A 12,929-nucleotide genomic window follows, 5' to 3' on the forward strand; every position below is an offset into this window, starting at 1 on the left:
AATTCTTTATTTTCTTTCTTCTTTCCAGTTGTGATGGCCTCAACCTCATTCCAATTCTGACAGCTTGAAAACATCAACACAAACCCTCACATAGTGGAGACTTCACAAACTAAATGTCCTTCTGCTGGTATGAAACTTATTCTAAACTGAAACCTGATTCATCTGAACTGAACTCAAATTGCTAATAGTCTTGGCTTGCTTTTCATAAAAGTTCAACTTTAAAACACTTCAAATTAATTTCACTGCTTTCCTGTGAGGCACTTAAGTCACATAAAAGCCAAAAACAACTGTAGATGCTGCAAATCAGAGACAAGAATAGAAATTACTGGAAAAGCTCAGCAAGTCTAGCAGCATCTATTCTTGTCACTTAATTCACATACTTTCTTGGAAATAAAGTACTTAGTTCACTGCTCCAAATGGCTTCCTGACATCTTAAAAATAAACAGTTGCCTTACGAAAATAAACCAAATACCCATTTGTCTCTACTTTATATTCCAAGTTATGTTTTAGCACACCCTCTCTCAAACAAAATATAAACAAGTATCCTTAAGATAAGTCTACCAAAACGTTTCCCTACTTTTATTCCTATTTTGCATTGACAATGATAATTTACATAAAGAAACAATGATTTTCCATAACAACCATAACTTACACAAGTCAAATTTTCTGATATTTGCTCTTGATGAATTTAAGCTATGCTGTTGTTTTGTACATGGAATGATTTTTTAAAAAACTGCATAGCTGTAGTAGTAAACTCAACTGAAACAGGTTTAGATTTTGTCACTGAATCTGACCAAAAATAAACAAAAATGTACAATCTGTTTAAATAATGTCTGCAGAGTTAACGGCTATCTAACTTTCAAACTGAACCACAGCTAACACTCAGCTGAGTATCTCTTTCTACTCAATACTTCTGTATTAAACTTCCTAAAAAAAATAATTGGCTGTTCAATCCACACCTCATTCTTCTGTGACTATATTGCATTCACATCAATGTCACTGGCATGAATAAGCTCTGAATTCAGTGCTGATAAAACTTGTGAAGTTGTCAGCACAGATTTCATATCGTTAGAAGAACTCTAATGTTTTTTTGTTTACTGAATTGTTTTGCCCTTCTATAGTAAATTAATCAGAGGAGCAAGGACAATATTGAAATTTGGAATGGATTTCTGAATAATCTACACATTGCAGAATTTCAAATTTTGTCACGAGATGGCGGAGGAAGTTGGCACAGTGCTTTTCTGACAGGGACTGGGAGGTATTGGTGGATGGGATGGTACAAAGTAGAGCGGTCATCTTTCCTCCAGACAATGGACACTTTACTAACCCCTGTGGCAATTTTAGACCAGGGTAGGAGGGTCTAGTACCACTGTCCCTGCTAGTGACAAATTTTGTCATGGGAAAATGCAAGATATCTTATTTTAGATTTACTCAGTGAAAATTAGTTTTGTCCTAAAGTGTGGCCCAAATAAGTCACTTTTGCTTTGGCAAATTCACTTAGGAGCAAATGAAAGCCCAAATAAGCCCTTGAAACTCATCAAACCATGCATTATAGTGGCTTACACGTTCTTCCCAGGTTTGGCTGAACACAACCCAATCATCAAACACAGTTCGATAATCTTTCAGTGACTATTAGTTAATTATTGAAAGGTCTTTGGTCTATTTTCATTCCAAACAGTATGACTTTACATTGATAAAAGTTCACACTGTGTTACAAGGGCTGACTATTATTTTGACTCAATAACTAAACACGTAATGATATTACTTAGGGTAACACTTCCTACATTAGCATTAAACATAACCAGTCATTTTCCCCTGCCCTTTCTACACACATAGTCTATTGTAGTCTCATAAGTAGATAAGGCATACTAACACCTATGTCTCAATCAATAATATTCGAACCTTTGACCTTTGCATCTGTAGTAGGTTTCGTTGTATGTTGAGCAGTTTAAGGGCATTTTAGCCAACATAAATAATTAGGTTAGGTTTACTTGGTTTCTCAGAAATTTGACACCAATTGGAAATGTAGTCTCTGAGCTTTGGATAACATAATAAGTTCTCTCGTCTCGTGCCCAAATATCAGTTCAAAAAGGCCTGAATCTAGTGGATTCTTAGGGACAGCATAGTGACAAACAGTAACAAGAGAACTCCTTTATCCCGTCCATCAGAATATTCTTAATAATAAGCAAATTCAATCTCGTGGGTAAAGCTTAGAAATAGACAGGGTTTCGTGGAGGTTTTTCTCCATGAGATCGGATGTTATATCTAATACCATTCTCCATTGTTCCCTTCTATGTATGCACCACATCTCAAACACATTCTGCGGGCACTATGGAGTACTCAATGGCAGAGTGACAACTGGGATCTCCTAGTGTTCTCGCACCAGCACCATTTCTAAACTGCAGTCATGCACCAGGTCAAACCCTGGCAGCCAGGAGTTACCCACAGTTCCTGCTTTTGAAGGGTTGTTTCAGAGATGGCGGAGGAAGTTGGCACAGTGCTTTTCTGACAGGGACTGGGAGGTCTTGGTGGATGGGATGGTACAGAGTAGAGCTGTCATCTTTCCTCCAGACAATGGACACTTTGCTAACCCCTGTGGCAATTTTAGACCAGGGTAGGAGGGTCTAGTACCACTGTCCCTGCTGGTGATCCACCAGTACAGGAAGGCTGATGACCTTCTGCCACCATCTTCTCTCTGCTACCTCATACTCATTTCTGCCACGACACCAACCTCCCATCAAGGCTCACAGTCTACCACTCTGTTATATGCAACCTCTTCAAGCACTTGGGATCACCAACCCTTGTCCCTACCCTGCATCCCCTGTGCAATGCCTACTCACTCAGGACACCTCATTAGCTTCCCTCTCCCCCTGGGAGGTGCACCAACACTAACAGCTGTACCAACCATTTTCATCTCACTCAATCCCTCCCTTTGGCTGATTGCCCACAGTATGGTGGTGGGAGCCAAGACAGGATGTGGGGTGCCTGACATCCATTTAATCAAGGAGAACATCCTTACCTGATCAGGAGCAGGCTGTGAATGTAGTGATGCAGAGATCTTCCTGTCCCAGTAACCAAGTAAAATCCATTGTAAAGGGCCATGCTGCTCTCCCATTGCCACCATCGAACAGAATCTGGGCAGGGCACACCTGTTTCTGGGTGCTGTACCAACCAGCAATCCCAGGATTGCTCAACCAAAATTCTAAAGGTCAACAGGCCTTGGGCAAGGGCCCCTCCAACCCAACTGCATAACACTGATGTAGAATGGTGCTGTAAAGCAACATGGTAAAAACGTGAGGACTGCAGATGCTGGAGATCATAGTCAAGATTAGAGTGGTGCTGGAAAAGCACAGCAGGTCAAACTGCATCTGAGGAGCAGGGAAAAAAGAAATAGGGAGGTTTTGGGCAAAAGCCCTTCAGCAGGAATGAAGCCTTCATTCCTGATGAAGGGATTTTGCCCAAAATGTCGATTTTCCTGCTCCTCGGATGCTGCCTGACCTGTTGTGCTTTTCCAGCACTTCTCTAATCTAGACTAAAGCAATATGACCATGTCTGTCCGAGATAACTGCTACAAACCATGACAAGCTGACTAGCTTTGTGTCTCTGCTGAAAGACAAAAGGAAGGACAGCAGCACAGTCACCCTGTTGGCTCTGGCTGAGGGGCTAAAGAACAGAAAGCAGGGCAAGGCTGTGAGCATCCAAATAGGCATAAAGCAACAATGCGAGCGCTCAGAAACTAGAACAGAGATACACATTTGTTCAGTGAATGAACTGGATGCCTGTCAGTGTGCAAACTGTCCTTGCAGCTGCATTGCTCTGAAGTGCAGAAAACTATTGCAGATGGATCAGGGATATGCCATGATTGTGCAGTGAGGCAGATATGTATCAAAACCAGTGATCATGGACATGGGACACACGCAAGCATTACCCATGGACCATGCCCTCAGATGCTGGTGCCAGGTGTCCAAGTCAGAGGTTGGGAGGAATGAAAGAGAAGTTTGAGTCACTAGGAAACTAACTTGATTTTCAGGAATCCTTGGTGTATAGTTTCCATCCAGTGGTGGTTCCAGATTAATGAGGTGTGTTTAGGCTGTTAATGAGTGACAATCATGCCAAGAGACCTCTCAATACTCACTAGTGAGAATCTCATCTCAAAGGCAAACACTTGGTTGAAAAAGTGACATTTTGGCCTTGATGTCAAGAATGGCTTCACTGGACACCTCACCGGACTCTTCCAAAATTTACCACCATTGCCAGAGGTTCAAGAGTTCAGAGGATTTAATTTTTTAAAAATTAAAACATATAATCTGGCAGATCATCACAGACCTTTTCAATCCAGAAAACAAGGGACACTGCTAACCTGCTTTCCAGTTTGAAAGTGTTGTTCAATTGGATTGGCTGCTGAGCCAGCTTCATTGTTTCCCTTTGCTTGGTTTGTGACTGAACCACCATAGATTGTACCAAAAGAAAAGCCATAACAGAACAAGGCGTAAAAAGTAACACTGCAGAATTTGCCAAGCCTTTGAACAGTTTTCAACAATGTCACCAATGAATGTTGTCCCTTTGCTATTGAGTATTTGCTCTCAAGTGTTATTTAGAAATAGATGAAAGAACTCCTTAAAAATCCCAACATAAGAGAACAAATTGCAAGTAGGAAGTTCAAGCTCAGGAAACATCTAAAGAAACAAATCCAAACTGTTATAAACATGTATTTAAAAAACACACACTACTACTTTATTCAATGCAAAACAAATTTAAAAAAAAGGTCACTTAGGAAAACAGATATCAAAATTTGCTCAGTACATTAGGCAAACTATTGTGAACATTAAAAAGGCACTGTCGTTAGTTGTCAGAAATTATCTCCCTTTGACCACTAGATCATGCTTATTGTATAAACTGAACAGATAGAAACAACAAATTCAAGTGTTCCTAAAAGTGTACTCTAAATTTCTACATTAGAATTAATATCATACAAATTATACTTTGAACTAAAAATAGAAATGAGCAAAAATTATAGAATTCATAGTAAGGAAAAATAGATTGTTTCAGATGAATACTCTGCTCAGAGTTCCAAGAATGAAGAACAAATCGTTCAGTCTGCCAGGATGACACACCTTAACATGTATTGACCACAAAGCGCTCATGCTTGTTGGTTTAAAATTCAGACCCAAATTTGAAACTGATCTGGCCAAAAATGTGGGGTGCAGTAAGGGAAGGGAAATTATATTGATTCATGTTCAAATTGCTATTGAAATGTAAATGGATGCACGTCTTCAAACTTTGACAGACTTACTTTATATTTCCTACCAAGATTCTTCATGACCAAAGTGGGAAAAGGGTTGGCAAAATAATGGAGAAAATGGGCAAATAGGGATAATGTACAACCACAGAGGTTCTTGTGCAAATTTCTGTCTCAGGTGTCTTTCAGTTGAAAGATTCTAAAAATTTTACATCCCAAATTTTTGTTCCAAATTTATCCCATCTCCTTTCTATTTTGTTATCATTCTGGGAGTACAACACAGAAGACTACAACACAAATTTATTATTAGGCAATAGAATTTAAAACAATTTATGCAGCACAAAAACATTGCTGCCCAAATGTGTATACATTGCATTTGTTTCCAGTGTAAAATTACACAATAGTTAAATTATCTACTTGGAATTGAAATTATGCATTTTAATCAGTCAAGCAACTCAAAGTCTACCTGCCAGTCACAAAGTCATGCATCAGACCTTAATATAAAATAATTTTATTCCTTTGCTTTTAATTATTCAACCCAAGATGTTAGTGCATAATTTGGGGGAAATAATACCTTTTAAAAGTTTTGCTTTTCTTAAAAGCTCATAAAATGAACATTTCCTGAGAATGCAGGTGCTGGAAACTCACTGCGTTTTGGCTAGTAGCTAGAAAAATGCTTTACAAAGAGTACACACATGACAACAGATAGTAATAAATGAAGGAAACCAACCAAACAGTATCTTCTTAAATCTACCACAAGTAATATACATTTAACTAAAATACCACTACCTTAAAATTTCATGCAGTATTTCCAAATTCTTCACATTATGTTTTTTGCTCAGAAAAATAAAATAATGTTGCAATCAGTTCAGTAGTAATATATTAGAGGAGGAAGCAAACCTACTAAGGGTGACATCAAACTGAATAACCTTTGGCTCATTTAAACTTTGGGAAAATCCAACTGCACGAGTTATGGACTATTGGAAATAAAGCTCTTCAGGGATAATCCATGCTGGTTAGCTTAGATAAATTTGTTATTCACCTAAATTTTAATGGCAATTTAGTAACCAGCTTTCAAACACTGATGCAAGATTGGTTGGAATGTAATTAGAGTTGACCCCATCCTGCCATATATCCATTTTCTAGCATCTGCTGCACTCATGTCTTAAGCATTTACAGTGATTAAAAGAAGTAGTCTCTAAAATGGCTGATTAACACCATCTGCTCATTCTTCCCCACCGCCATACATCTCAGCTAGTTTTTTGAAGCGTGGTCCCCAATTGTTCAAGTGGTCATAATCCTGATCTAAATCAGAGTTGGTGGATGAGTTCACTGAGCTCAAAGATTCTGCTTCAGATCCACCACCTTCATAATCAAACACCAAGAGAGAGTCATAAGGAGGAGCAGTTGGATCATTATCTGCTGTCTTCAAATTCTATAATGGAGAGAAAAAAAAAGAGAAAATAAATCCAATTCCTATCACCACACAAAAGCATTTTATGATCATACAATTCACTTAATTTTCACACTTTAATAATAATGGTGCCTTACCTCATCAATGAAGTTGCCAATCTCATCTGGGTTTGCTGGGCGTGGCCGATACTGTGGTGCCAAGAGTAAGGGGGCCACATCATTACGAACAACTTCTGGCCTTGCATCTAGACCTCTGTGCAGTTGACTGAGATCATAATCCTGTTAAACAAGTGAAACATAGTTATATCACAACATTAGTATGGAGTTTTTTTTTTGCATGTTCACTCTTAAAAGGTGGGAACTGAGCATGATGTGCCCCTGTGAGCAGTATGGGTCTGACATACATGTCAAATGCCAAAAGATGACAGTGAGGAACCCACATGATTGGCAGTAGAGACAATGCCGACATAAAATGCTCCCAATTGGCAGCCACCCTGTTTAAAGATGAGAAATCAAGTGGTCAAACACAGAGCTGCAGTTTGCTTGAGATAGAAAAGAGATATTACATGCAGAATGACCAATGACAGGCATGCAATCTTTCAAACCTATTGGAGGTGGGAAACTAATAAATAATTCAGGACAATGCATCCAAAGGTTTATCCAAATTTCCCTGCCAAGAATCTTTCATTAGGCAAGCCAGCCTTTACAACTTAGAATACATTGGCAGTAGTTGGCATGGCTGATGGTCAGCTGCGAAAAAGCTAGTCTAATTTATTTTTCCACCCATACATGGCATAGGAGCTTTACTACCAACATCCATCTTAGTTGAACTCAGGAAAGGGATGGTGAGCTGCCTCCTTGAAAATCTCTACTTTGACTCAGTTGTACAGCATGGAAACAGACCCTTTGGTCCAACTAGTCCACGCTGACTAGTTATCCTAAATAAATCTAGCCCTATTTGGCCCATATCCTTCTAAACCCTTCCTATTCATATACCCATCCAGATGCCTTTGAAATGTTGTAATTGTACGAGCCACCATCACTTCCACTGGCAGCTCATTCCATACATAACCACCCTCTGGGAAAAAAAAAAGAGGCCTGTCAAGTCACTTTTAAATCTTTCCTTGTTCATCTTAAACCTATGTCCTCCAGTTTTGAACTACCCCACCCTGGGAAAATACCTCATCTATTTACCCTATCCATGATTTTATAAACCTCTATAAAGGTCATCCATCAGCCTCCGAAGCTTCAGGGAAATAACTCCAGCCTATCCAATCTCCAACCTTCAAGTTTCACAACACCCTTCTGATGGCAAGGGGGGAGGAGGAGGAGGAAAGGGAGGAAAGAGACCAGAATTGCACACAGTATTCTAAAAGTGGCCTGACCAATGTCCTCTACAGCTGCAACATGACCTCCCACTCCTATGCCCAAATGCTCTGACTAATAAAGACAGGCATGCCAAACTCCTCCTTCACTATCCTGTCTGTGACACCACTTTCAAGGAAATATGAACTTGCACTTCAAGGTAACTTTATCCAGCAATACTCCCTAGGACCTTACCGTTAAGTGTACAAGTTCTGTCCTGATTTGCCTTTCCAAAATGCAGCACCTCACATGTATCTAAATTAAACTCCATCTGCCACTCCTTGGCCCATCTGATCCGGATCCCATTGTACTGCATGGTAACCTTCTTCACTGTGCACTTCACCTCCAATTTTGGTGTCATCTGCAAACTTACTAACTATACCTCCTAAATTCACATCCAAGTCATTTATATAAAATGATGAAAAGCAGTGGACCCAGCAGAGCCTTAAATGGTGTATATTAAACAATGAAGAAATAGCAGTAGCAGTGAATCTTTGCAATTCTGTTACAGGAAGTGGTTAAGAGCCAAAATGTTTTTAAGAAGAAATTAGAAATAGTTCTTGGGACTGAAGCCATCAAGAGGTATGGGGTACAAGGTTGGATGATCAGATTTTGCTGAATGGTGGAGCAGATTTGAAGGGCTGAACGCCTTATGTGTTTCTGTAAGAATATAAAAGAGGCTGAGGGAATACCTCACAGAGGTTTATAAAAATCATGAGGGGCATAAATAAAGGCCCTGGGAATAGCAAAAGGTCTTTTTTCTAGTGTTGGTGAGTTCAAAACTAGACAACATACCCACATGACCACATCTGAAGAACCCATTAAAAGGATCCTTCCTCATTATTGAATGATAGTTTCCATCATCAATAATACAATGCCCCTACCTCCCTTACAATCCCCCCAATCCCATCTGAAATTTTGATGCCCTGGAATATTGAGCTACTAGTCCTGGCTTTCCTTCAACTGTACTCCGTGACTGCAGCAATCACATTACCACACACTGGTCACTGCTCGAAGTTATCTGCCTTACCTGTCAGACTTGTTGCACTAAAATAGCTACAATTTAATTTTCCTGGACCTCCCAGTGTGCAGTATCATGCCCATATCTTCGCCATAATTTGGATCGTCCTAGTAGTCCTTCCATTTCTGATAATACCTTACTTCCAATTTTACATCTCCGTGCTCCAACCCCCTGAAAAATTAATTTAAAACCTCCTCTGCAAGAAGGGTCAACTTGCCCAGGTTGTACAGGTACCACCTATCCAACAAGTGGCCCCAATAGCCCAAAAACCTAAAGTATTCCCTCCTAAGACTATTAAAGGATTGGACACTCTGGAGGCAGGAAATGTGTTTCCGCTGATGGGGGAGTCCCGAACCAGAGGACACAGCTTGAAAATAAGGGGTAGGCCATTTAGGACAGAGATGGGGAGAAACTTCTTCACCCAGAGTGTGGTGGGTGTGTGGAATGCTCTGCCCCAGAAGGCAGTGGAGGCCCAGTGTCTGGATTCATTTAAGAAAGAGTTGGATAGAGCTCTCAAGAATAGTGGAATCAAGGGTTATGGAGATAAGGCAGGAACAGGATACTGATTGAGGATGATCAGCCATGATCATAATGAATGGTGGTGCATGCTCAAAAGGGCAGAATGGCCTACTCCTGCACCTATTGTCTATTATCCTACATCATCTTTAGCTACTGTTCATAAGAACATGAATGCACTGTTCAATGGTGATCCACAGGATGACCAGTTCTGAGGAAGGGTCACCAGACCAGAAATGTTAACTCTGATTTCTCTTCACAAATGCTGCCAGACCTACTGAGCTTTTCCAGCAACTTCTATTTTTGGATAATCTGGGCAGAGTTACTAATACCATATAGAGGAACAAAAATTAAAAAAAAGGTGGTTATATATTCTCCCTTGGAAATGGTGATTGCCTAATGTGCATGCAATGAGTGCAACTTACCACTCAACATCCCATGCCTGAAATGTCACTCAGTCTTGCTACATATGAGCACAGACTGCCTCAGGAGAAGAGGCTGTGAATGTACTAAACAGTATGCAATTAGCAAACATCTCACTAATGGCCTCGAATTGATGGGAAGTCCAATATGAAGTATCTTGACCTAGAGTCCCTGAGGACCTTCTGCAACAGTATTCTCTATCTCAGAGATTCACTTGAAACTTGATGCAAACTTGGCCACAAGGACACAAGCCTATGCAGAAATCAATGAACACAAAAGCCATTGCAAATTGATAGGACTAGCAGACACTATTTTAGTTTCATTGGTGCTAATCTGATAACTGGTAGAAACACTCGTGTAATAACAAGATGAAAAAAAAAATCGATGCTTCAAAATCTAAGTTGATAATCCTAGATATGGAATATTGGATAATTTGGATTCAATAAGTTTAGATATTTAATAGTCAAAACCCAAAATTTAGTTCTAAAACATACCTTCCCATTTAATGTCCAAACCACAGAATTTTATTTAGTCATTCCCATATGACTGATAGCTCACATTCCAAAACAAAAATAGATCATTTCAAGAAAAAAGTGTAGTTTAAAAACAGCTTTTTTTTGGTGATTGCTTTATCAAAACAAATCTGGATTACAAAAAAGCTTACCAATTCAAATTTATTATCCTAGAATACCAGATGGTGTGCTTGGATAGTTGTTAATTTCACATGTTACTTTTGAACAAGACTGACAAAAAAGAAACTATTGTCCAGGTTGAGATACAAATGTTCAAATGTTTCAAGGATTCAATCCAACTTTGTGGCATTATGTATCCTGATGATCTGAAAAATTCAATTTGCTTCCACAGACACTGCCTGACCCGATATTTTCAGCAATGTTTCTTTACAAATCTATGGAATTGAATATTGGAATCTGTTATAGTTCTAAACTGAAGGCTACTGGTGCAGTACCAACAATGCTGGAACACCACTTAGGCATGTCACAAGCTATACTGCAAGTGTGCTATCAAAGTACAATGGTTTTGGCTGAGAACAACCCTGATGTCCCAAAACTTTATGAGCTACTCATCCAAGAGATCTTTAAATAGTTTGTATTGCATGTAGAGTGTCTTCTACTCATTCTAGATGGAAAAAAGTCACTGAAAATTTCTTCAGGAGGAAGTGGCCATTTCAAACTATCTTCACAAAAATTATAAAAAGAACAGGTTAATCTGAATGTGACATTCAAACAATTCTACACTTCAATTAAATTCCTGAGTCTGGATTTTGAACATTTAAAAAAATTATTGCAAAAAAGAACTTGTTCCAATTAATTTGTTTCCACAGATCAGAGACTTCAGTCTTCCCCTCCCATTACTACACTCGAGTTTTTGAATTTGCACTTTTTCAGAGTTTGATCGCCATTCAAGTTTCAACTTTCGTAGTGATTTATAACTTAGTATAGAATTGACAGTACATTAGTCAGACCTTTTTGAAAATGTGGTTCATTTAGTCCAGCTCAAGTGGCTTTAGATTCCTCCTTTTATAGATGGAACATTTACATTTTCACAGGGTACATCCATATTACCATCTTTCATGACAAGATTCGCATTTGGAGGAGCACAGGTCAGCTGTGACTAGTAGGTCCAGTGTCTAACAAATGTATGAACTAATGCAATCATATTACACTAGACATAAGTGAACCCTTTGTAGAAAATAGATCCCACTGTGAGTGTGCAGAGTAAATTCAATAAGCAGATCTTTAAAAGCTATAAACTTTAAACCCTGACACTTACTTGGTCTTCTTCACCACCACCTTCTTCATCGTAATAGTAAATGTTGTCCCGAACATCCTCTTCAGGCAGTAGAGGCTCCTTTTTGACATTCCGCCTCCTTTTCACAAATAGCAGAAGCAGCAGCACCAAGACTGAAAGAAAAAAAATATCAGAATTTACAAACAGAAAAAACCTCAGATCCTGCATTTGACATCAGAAACACAGACATCTAAAAGACTTAAATGCTCATGAATACATCAGCATTTCAGCAGCCCAATGCACATATCAACTATACTACCAAACTTCACACATTAAATCATTGGCTACTTGTCAAATTGAATTACTATGTAGAAACCAAACAAAGAAAAAAAAAAGTACCGATTAGAATGGGCGATCTTCCATATCCCCACCAAATGTTGAATTCAATAAGGAAATGCCTTTGGCATTTACACTAGATATATTATATCATATTACACTAGACATAAGTGAACCCTTTGTAGAAAATATATTCTGCACACAGTCACTGGAATCAAGAAAATAAGCAGATCTTTAAAAGCTATAAACTTTAAACCCTGACACTAACTTGGTCTTCTTCACCACCACCTCCTTCAATAATAGGAAATGTTGTCCCGAACACTCTTTAGGCAGTATATGCATGTGAAAAAATTGCTGAAAATGTGTTGCTGGAAAAGCGCAGCAGGTCAGGCAGCATCCAAGGAGCAGGAGAATCGATGTTTCGGGCATGAGCCCTTCTTCAGGAATGAGGAAGGTGTGCCAAGCAGGCTAAGATAAAAAGGTAGGGAGGAGGGACTTGGGGGAGGGGCATTGGAAATGCGATAGGTGGAAGGAGGTTAAGGTGAGGGTGATAGGCCGGAGTGGGGGTGGGGGCAGAGAGGTCAGGAAGAAGATTGCAGGTTAGGAAGGTGGTGCTGAGTTCGAGGGTTGGGACTGAGACAAGGTGGGGGTGGAATTAGGAAACTGGAGAAATCTGAGTTCATCCCTTGTGGTTGGAGGGTTCCTAGGCAGAAGATGAGGCACTCTTCCTCCAGCCGTCGTGTTGCTATGGTCTGGCGATGGAGTCGTCCAAGGACCTGCATGTCCTTGGTGGAGTGGGAGGGGGAGTTGAAGTGTTGAGCCACGGGGTGGTTGGGTTGGATGGTGCAGGTGTCCCAGAGGTGTTCT

At 39.6% G+C, this 12,929-nt stretch overlaps 1 protein-coding gene across 3 annotated transcripts in view; it reads right to left on the minus strand.

Moving 5' to 3' along the window:
* Positions 1-4,707: 4,707 nt before the first annotated feature.
* cdh31 (cadherin 31) overlaps positions 4,708-12,929 on the minus strand; it is a 46,233-nt gene continuing 38,011 nt past the window's right edge. For all 3 annotated transcript variants that reach the window (XM_072596063.1, XM_072596062.1, XM_072596064.1), the window contains 3 exons: positions 11,769-11,899; positions 6,791-6,931; positions 4,708-6,674 (listed from right to left, as the gene is read on the minus strand). In XM_072596063.1, the coding sequence (XP_072452164.1) occupies positions 6,465-6,674; positions 6,791-6,931; positions 11,769-11,899 (482 nt within the window). In that variant the 3' untranslated portion in view covers positions 4,708-6,464. The remainder of the gene's footprint in view (positions 6,675-6,790; positions 6,932-11,768; positions 11,900-12,929) is intronic.

Source organism: Chiloscyllium punctatum, chromosome 26, assembly GCF_047496795.1.
Source record: "Chiloscyllium punctatum isolate Juve2018m chromosome 26, sChiPun1.3, whole genome shotgun sequence".
NCBI classification, from domain to species: Eukaryota; Metazoa; Chordata; class Chondrichthyes; order Orectolobiformes; family Hemiscylliidae; genus Chiloscyllium; species Chiloscyllium punctatum.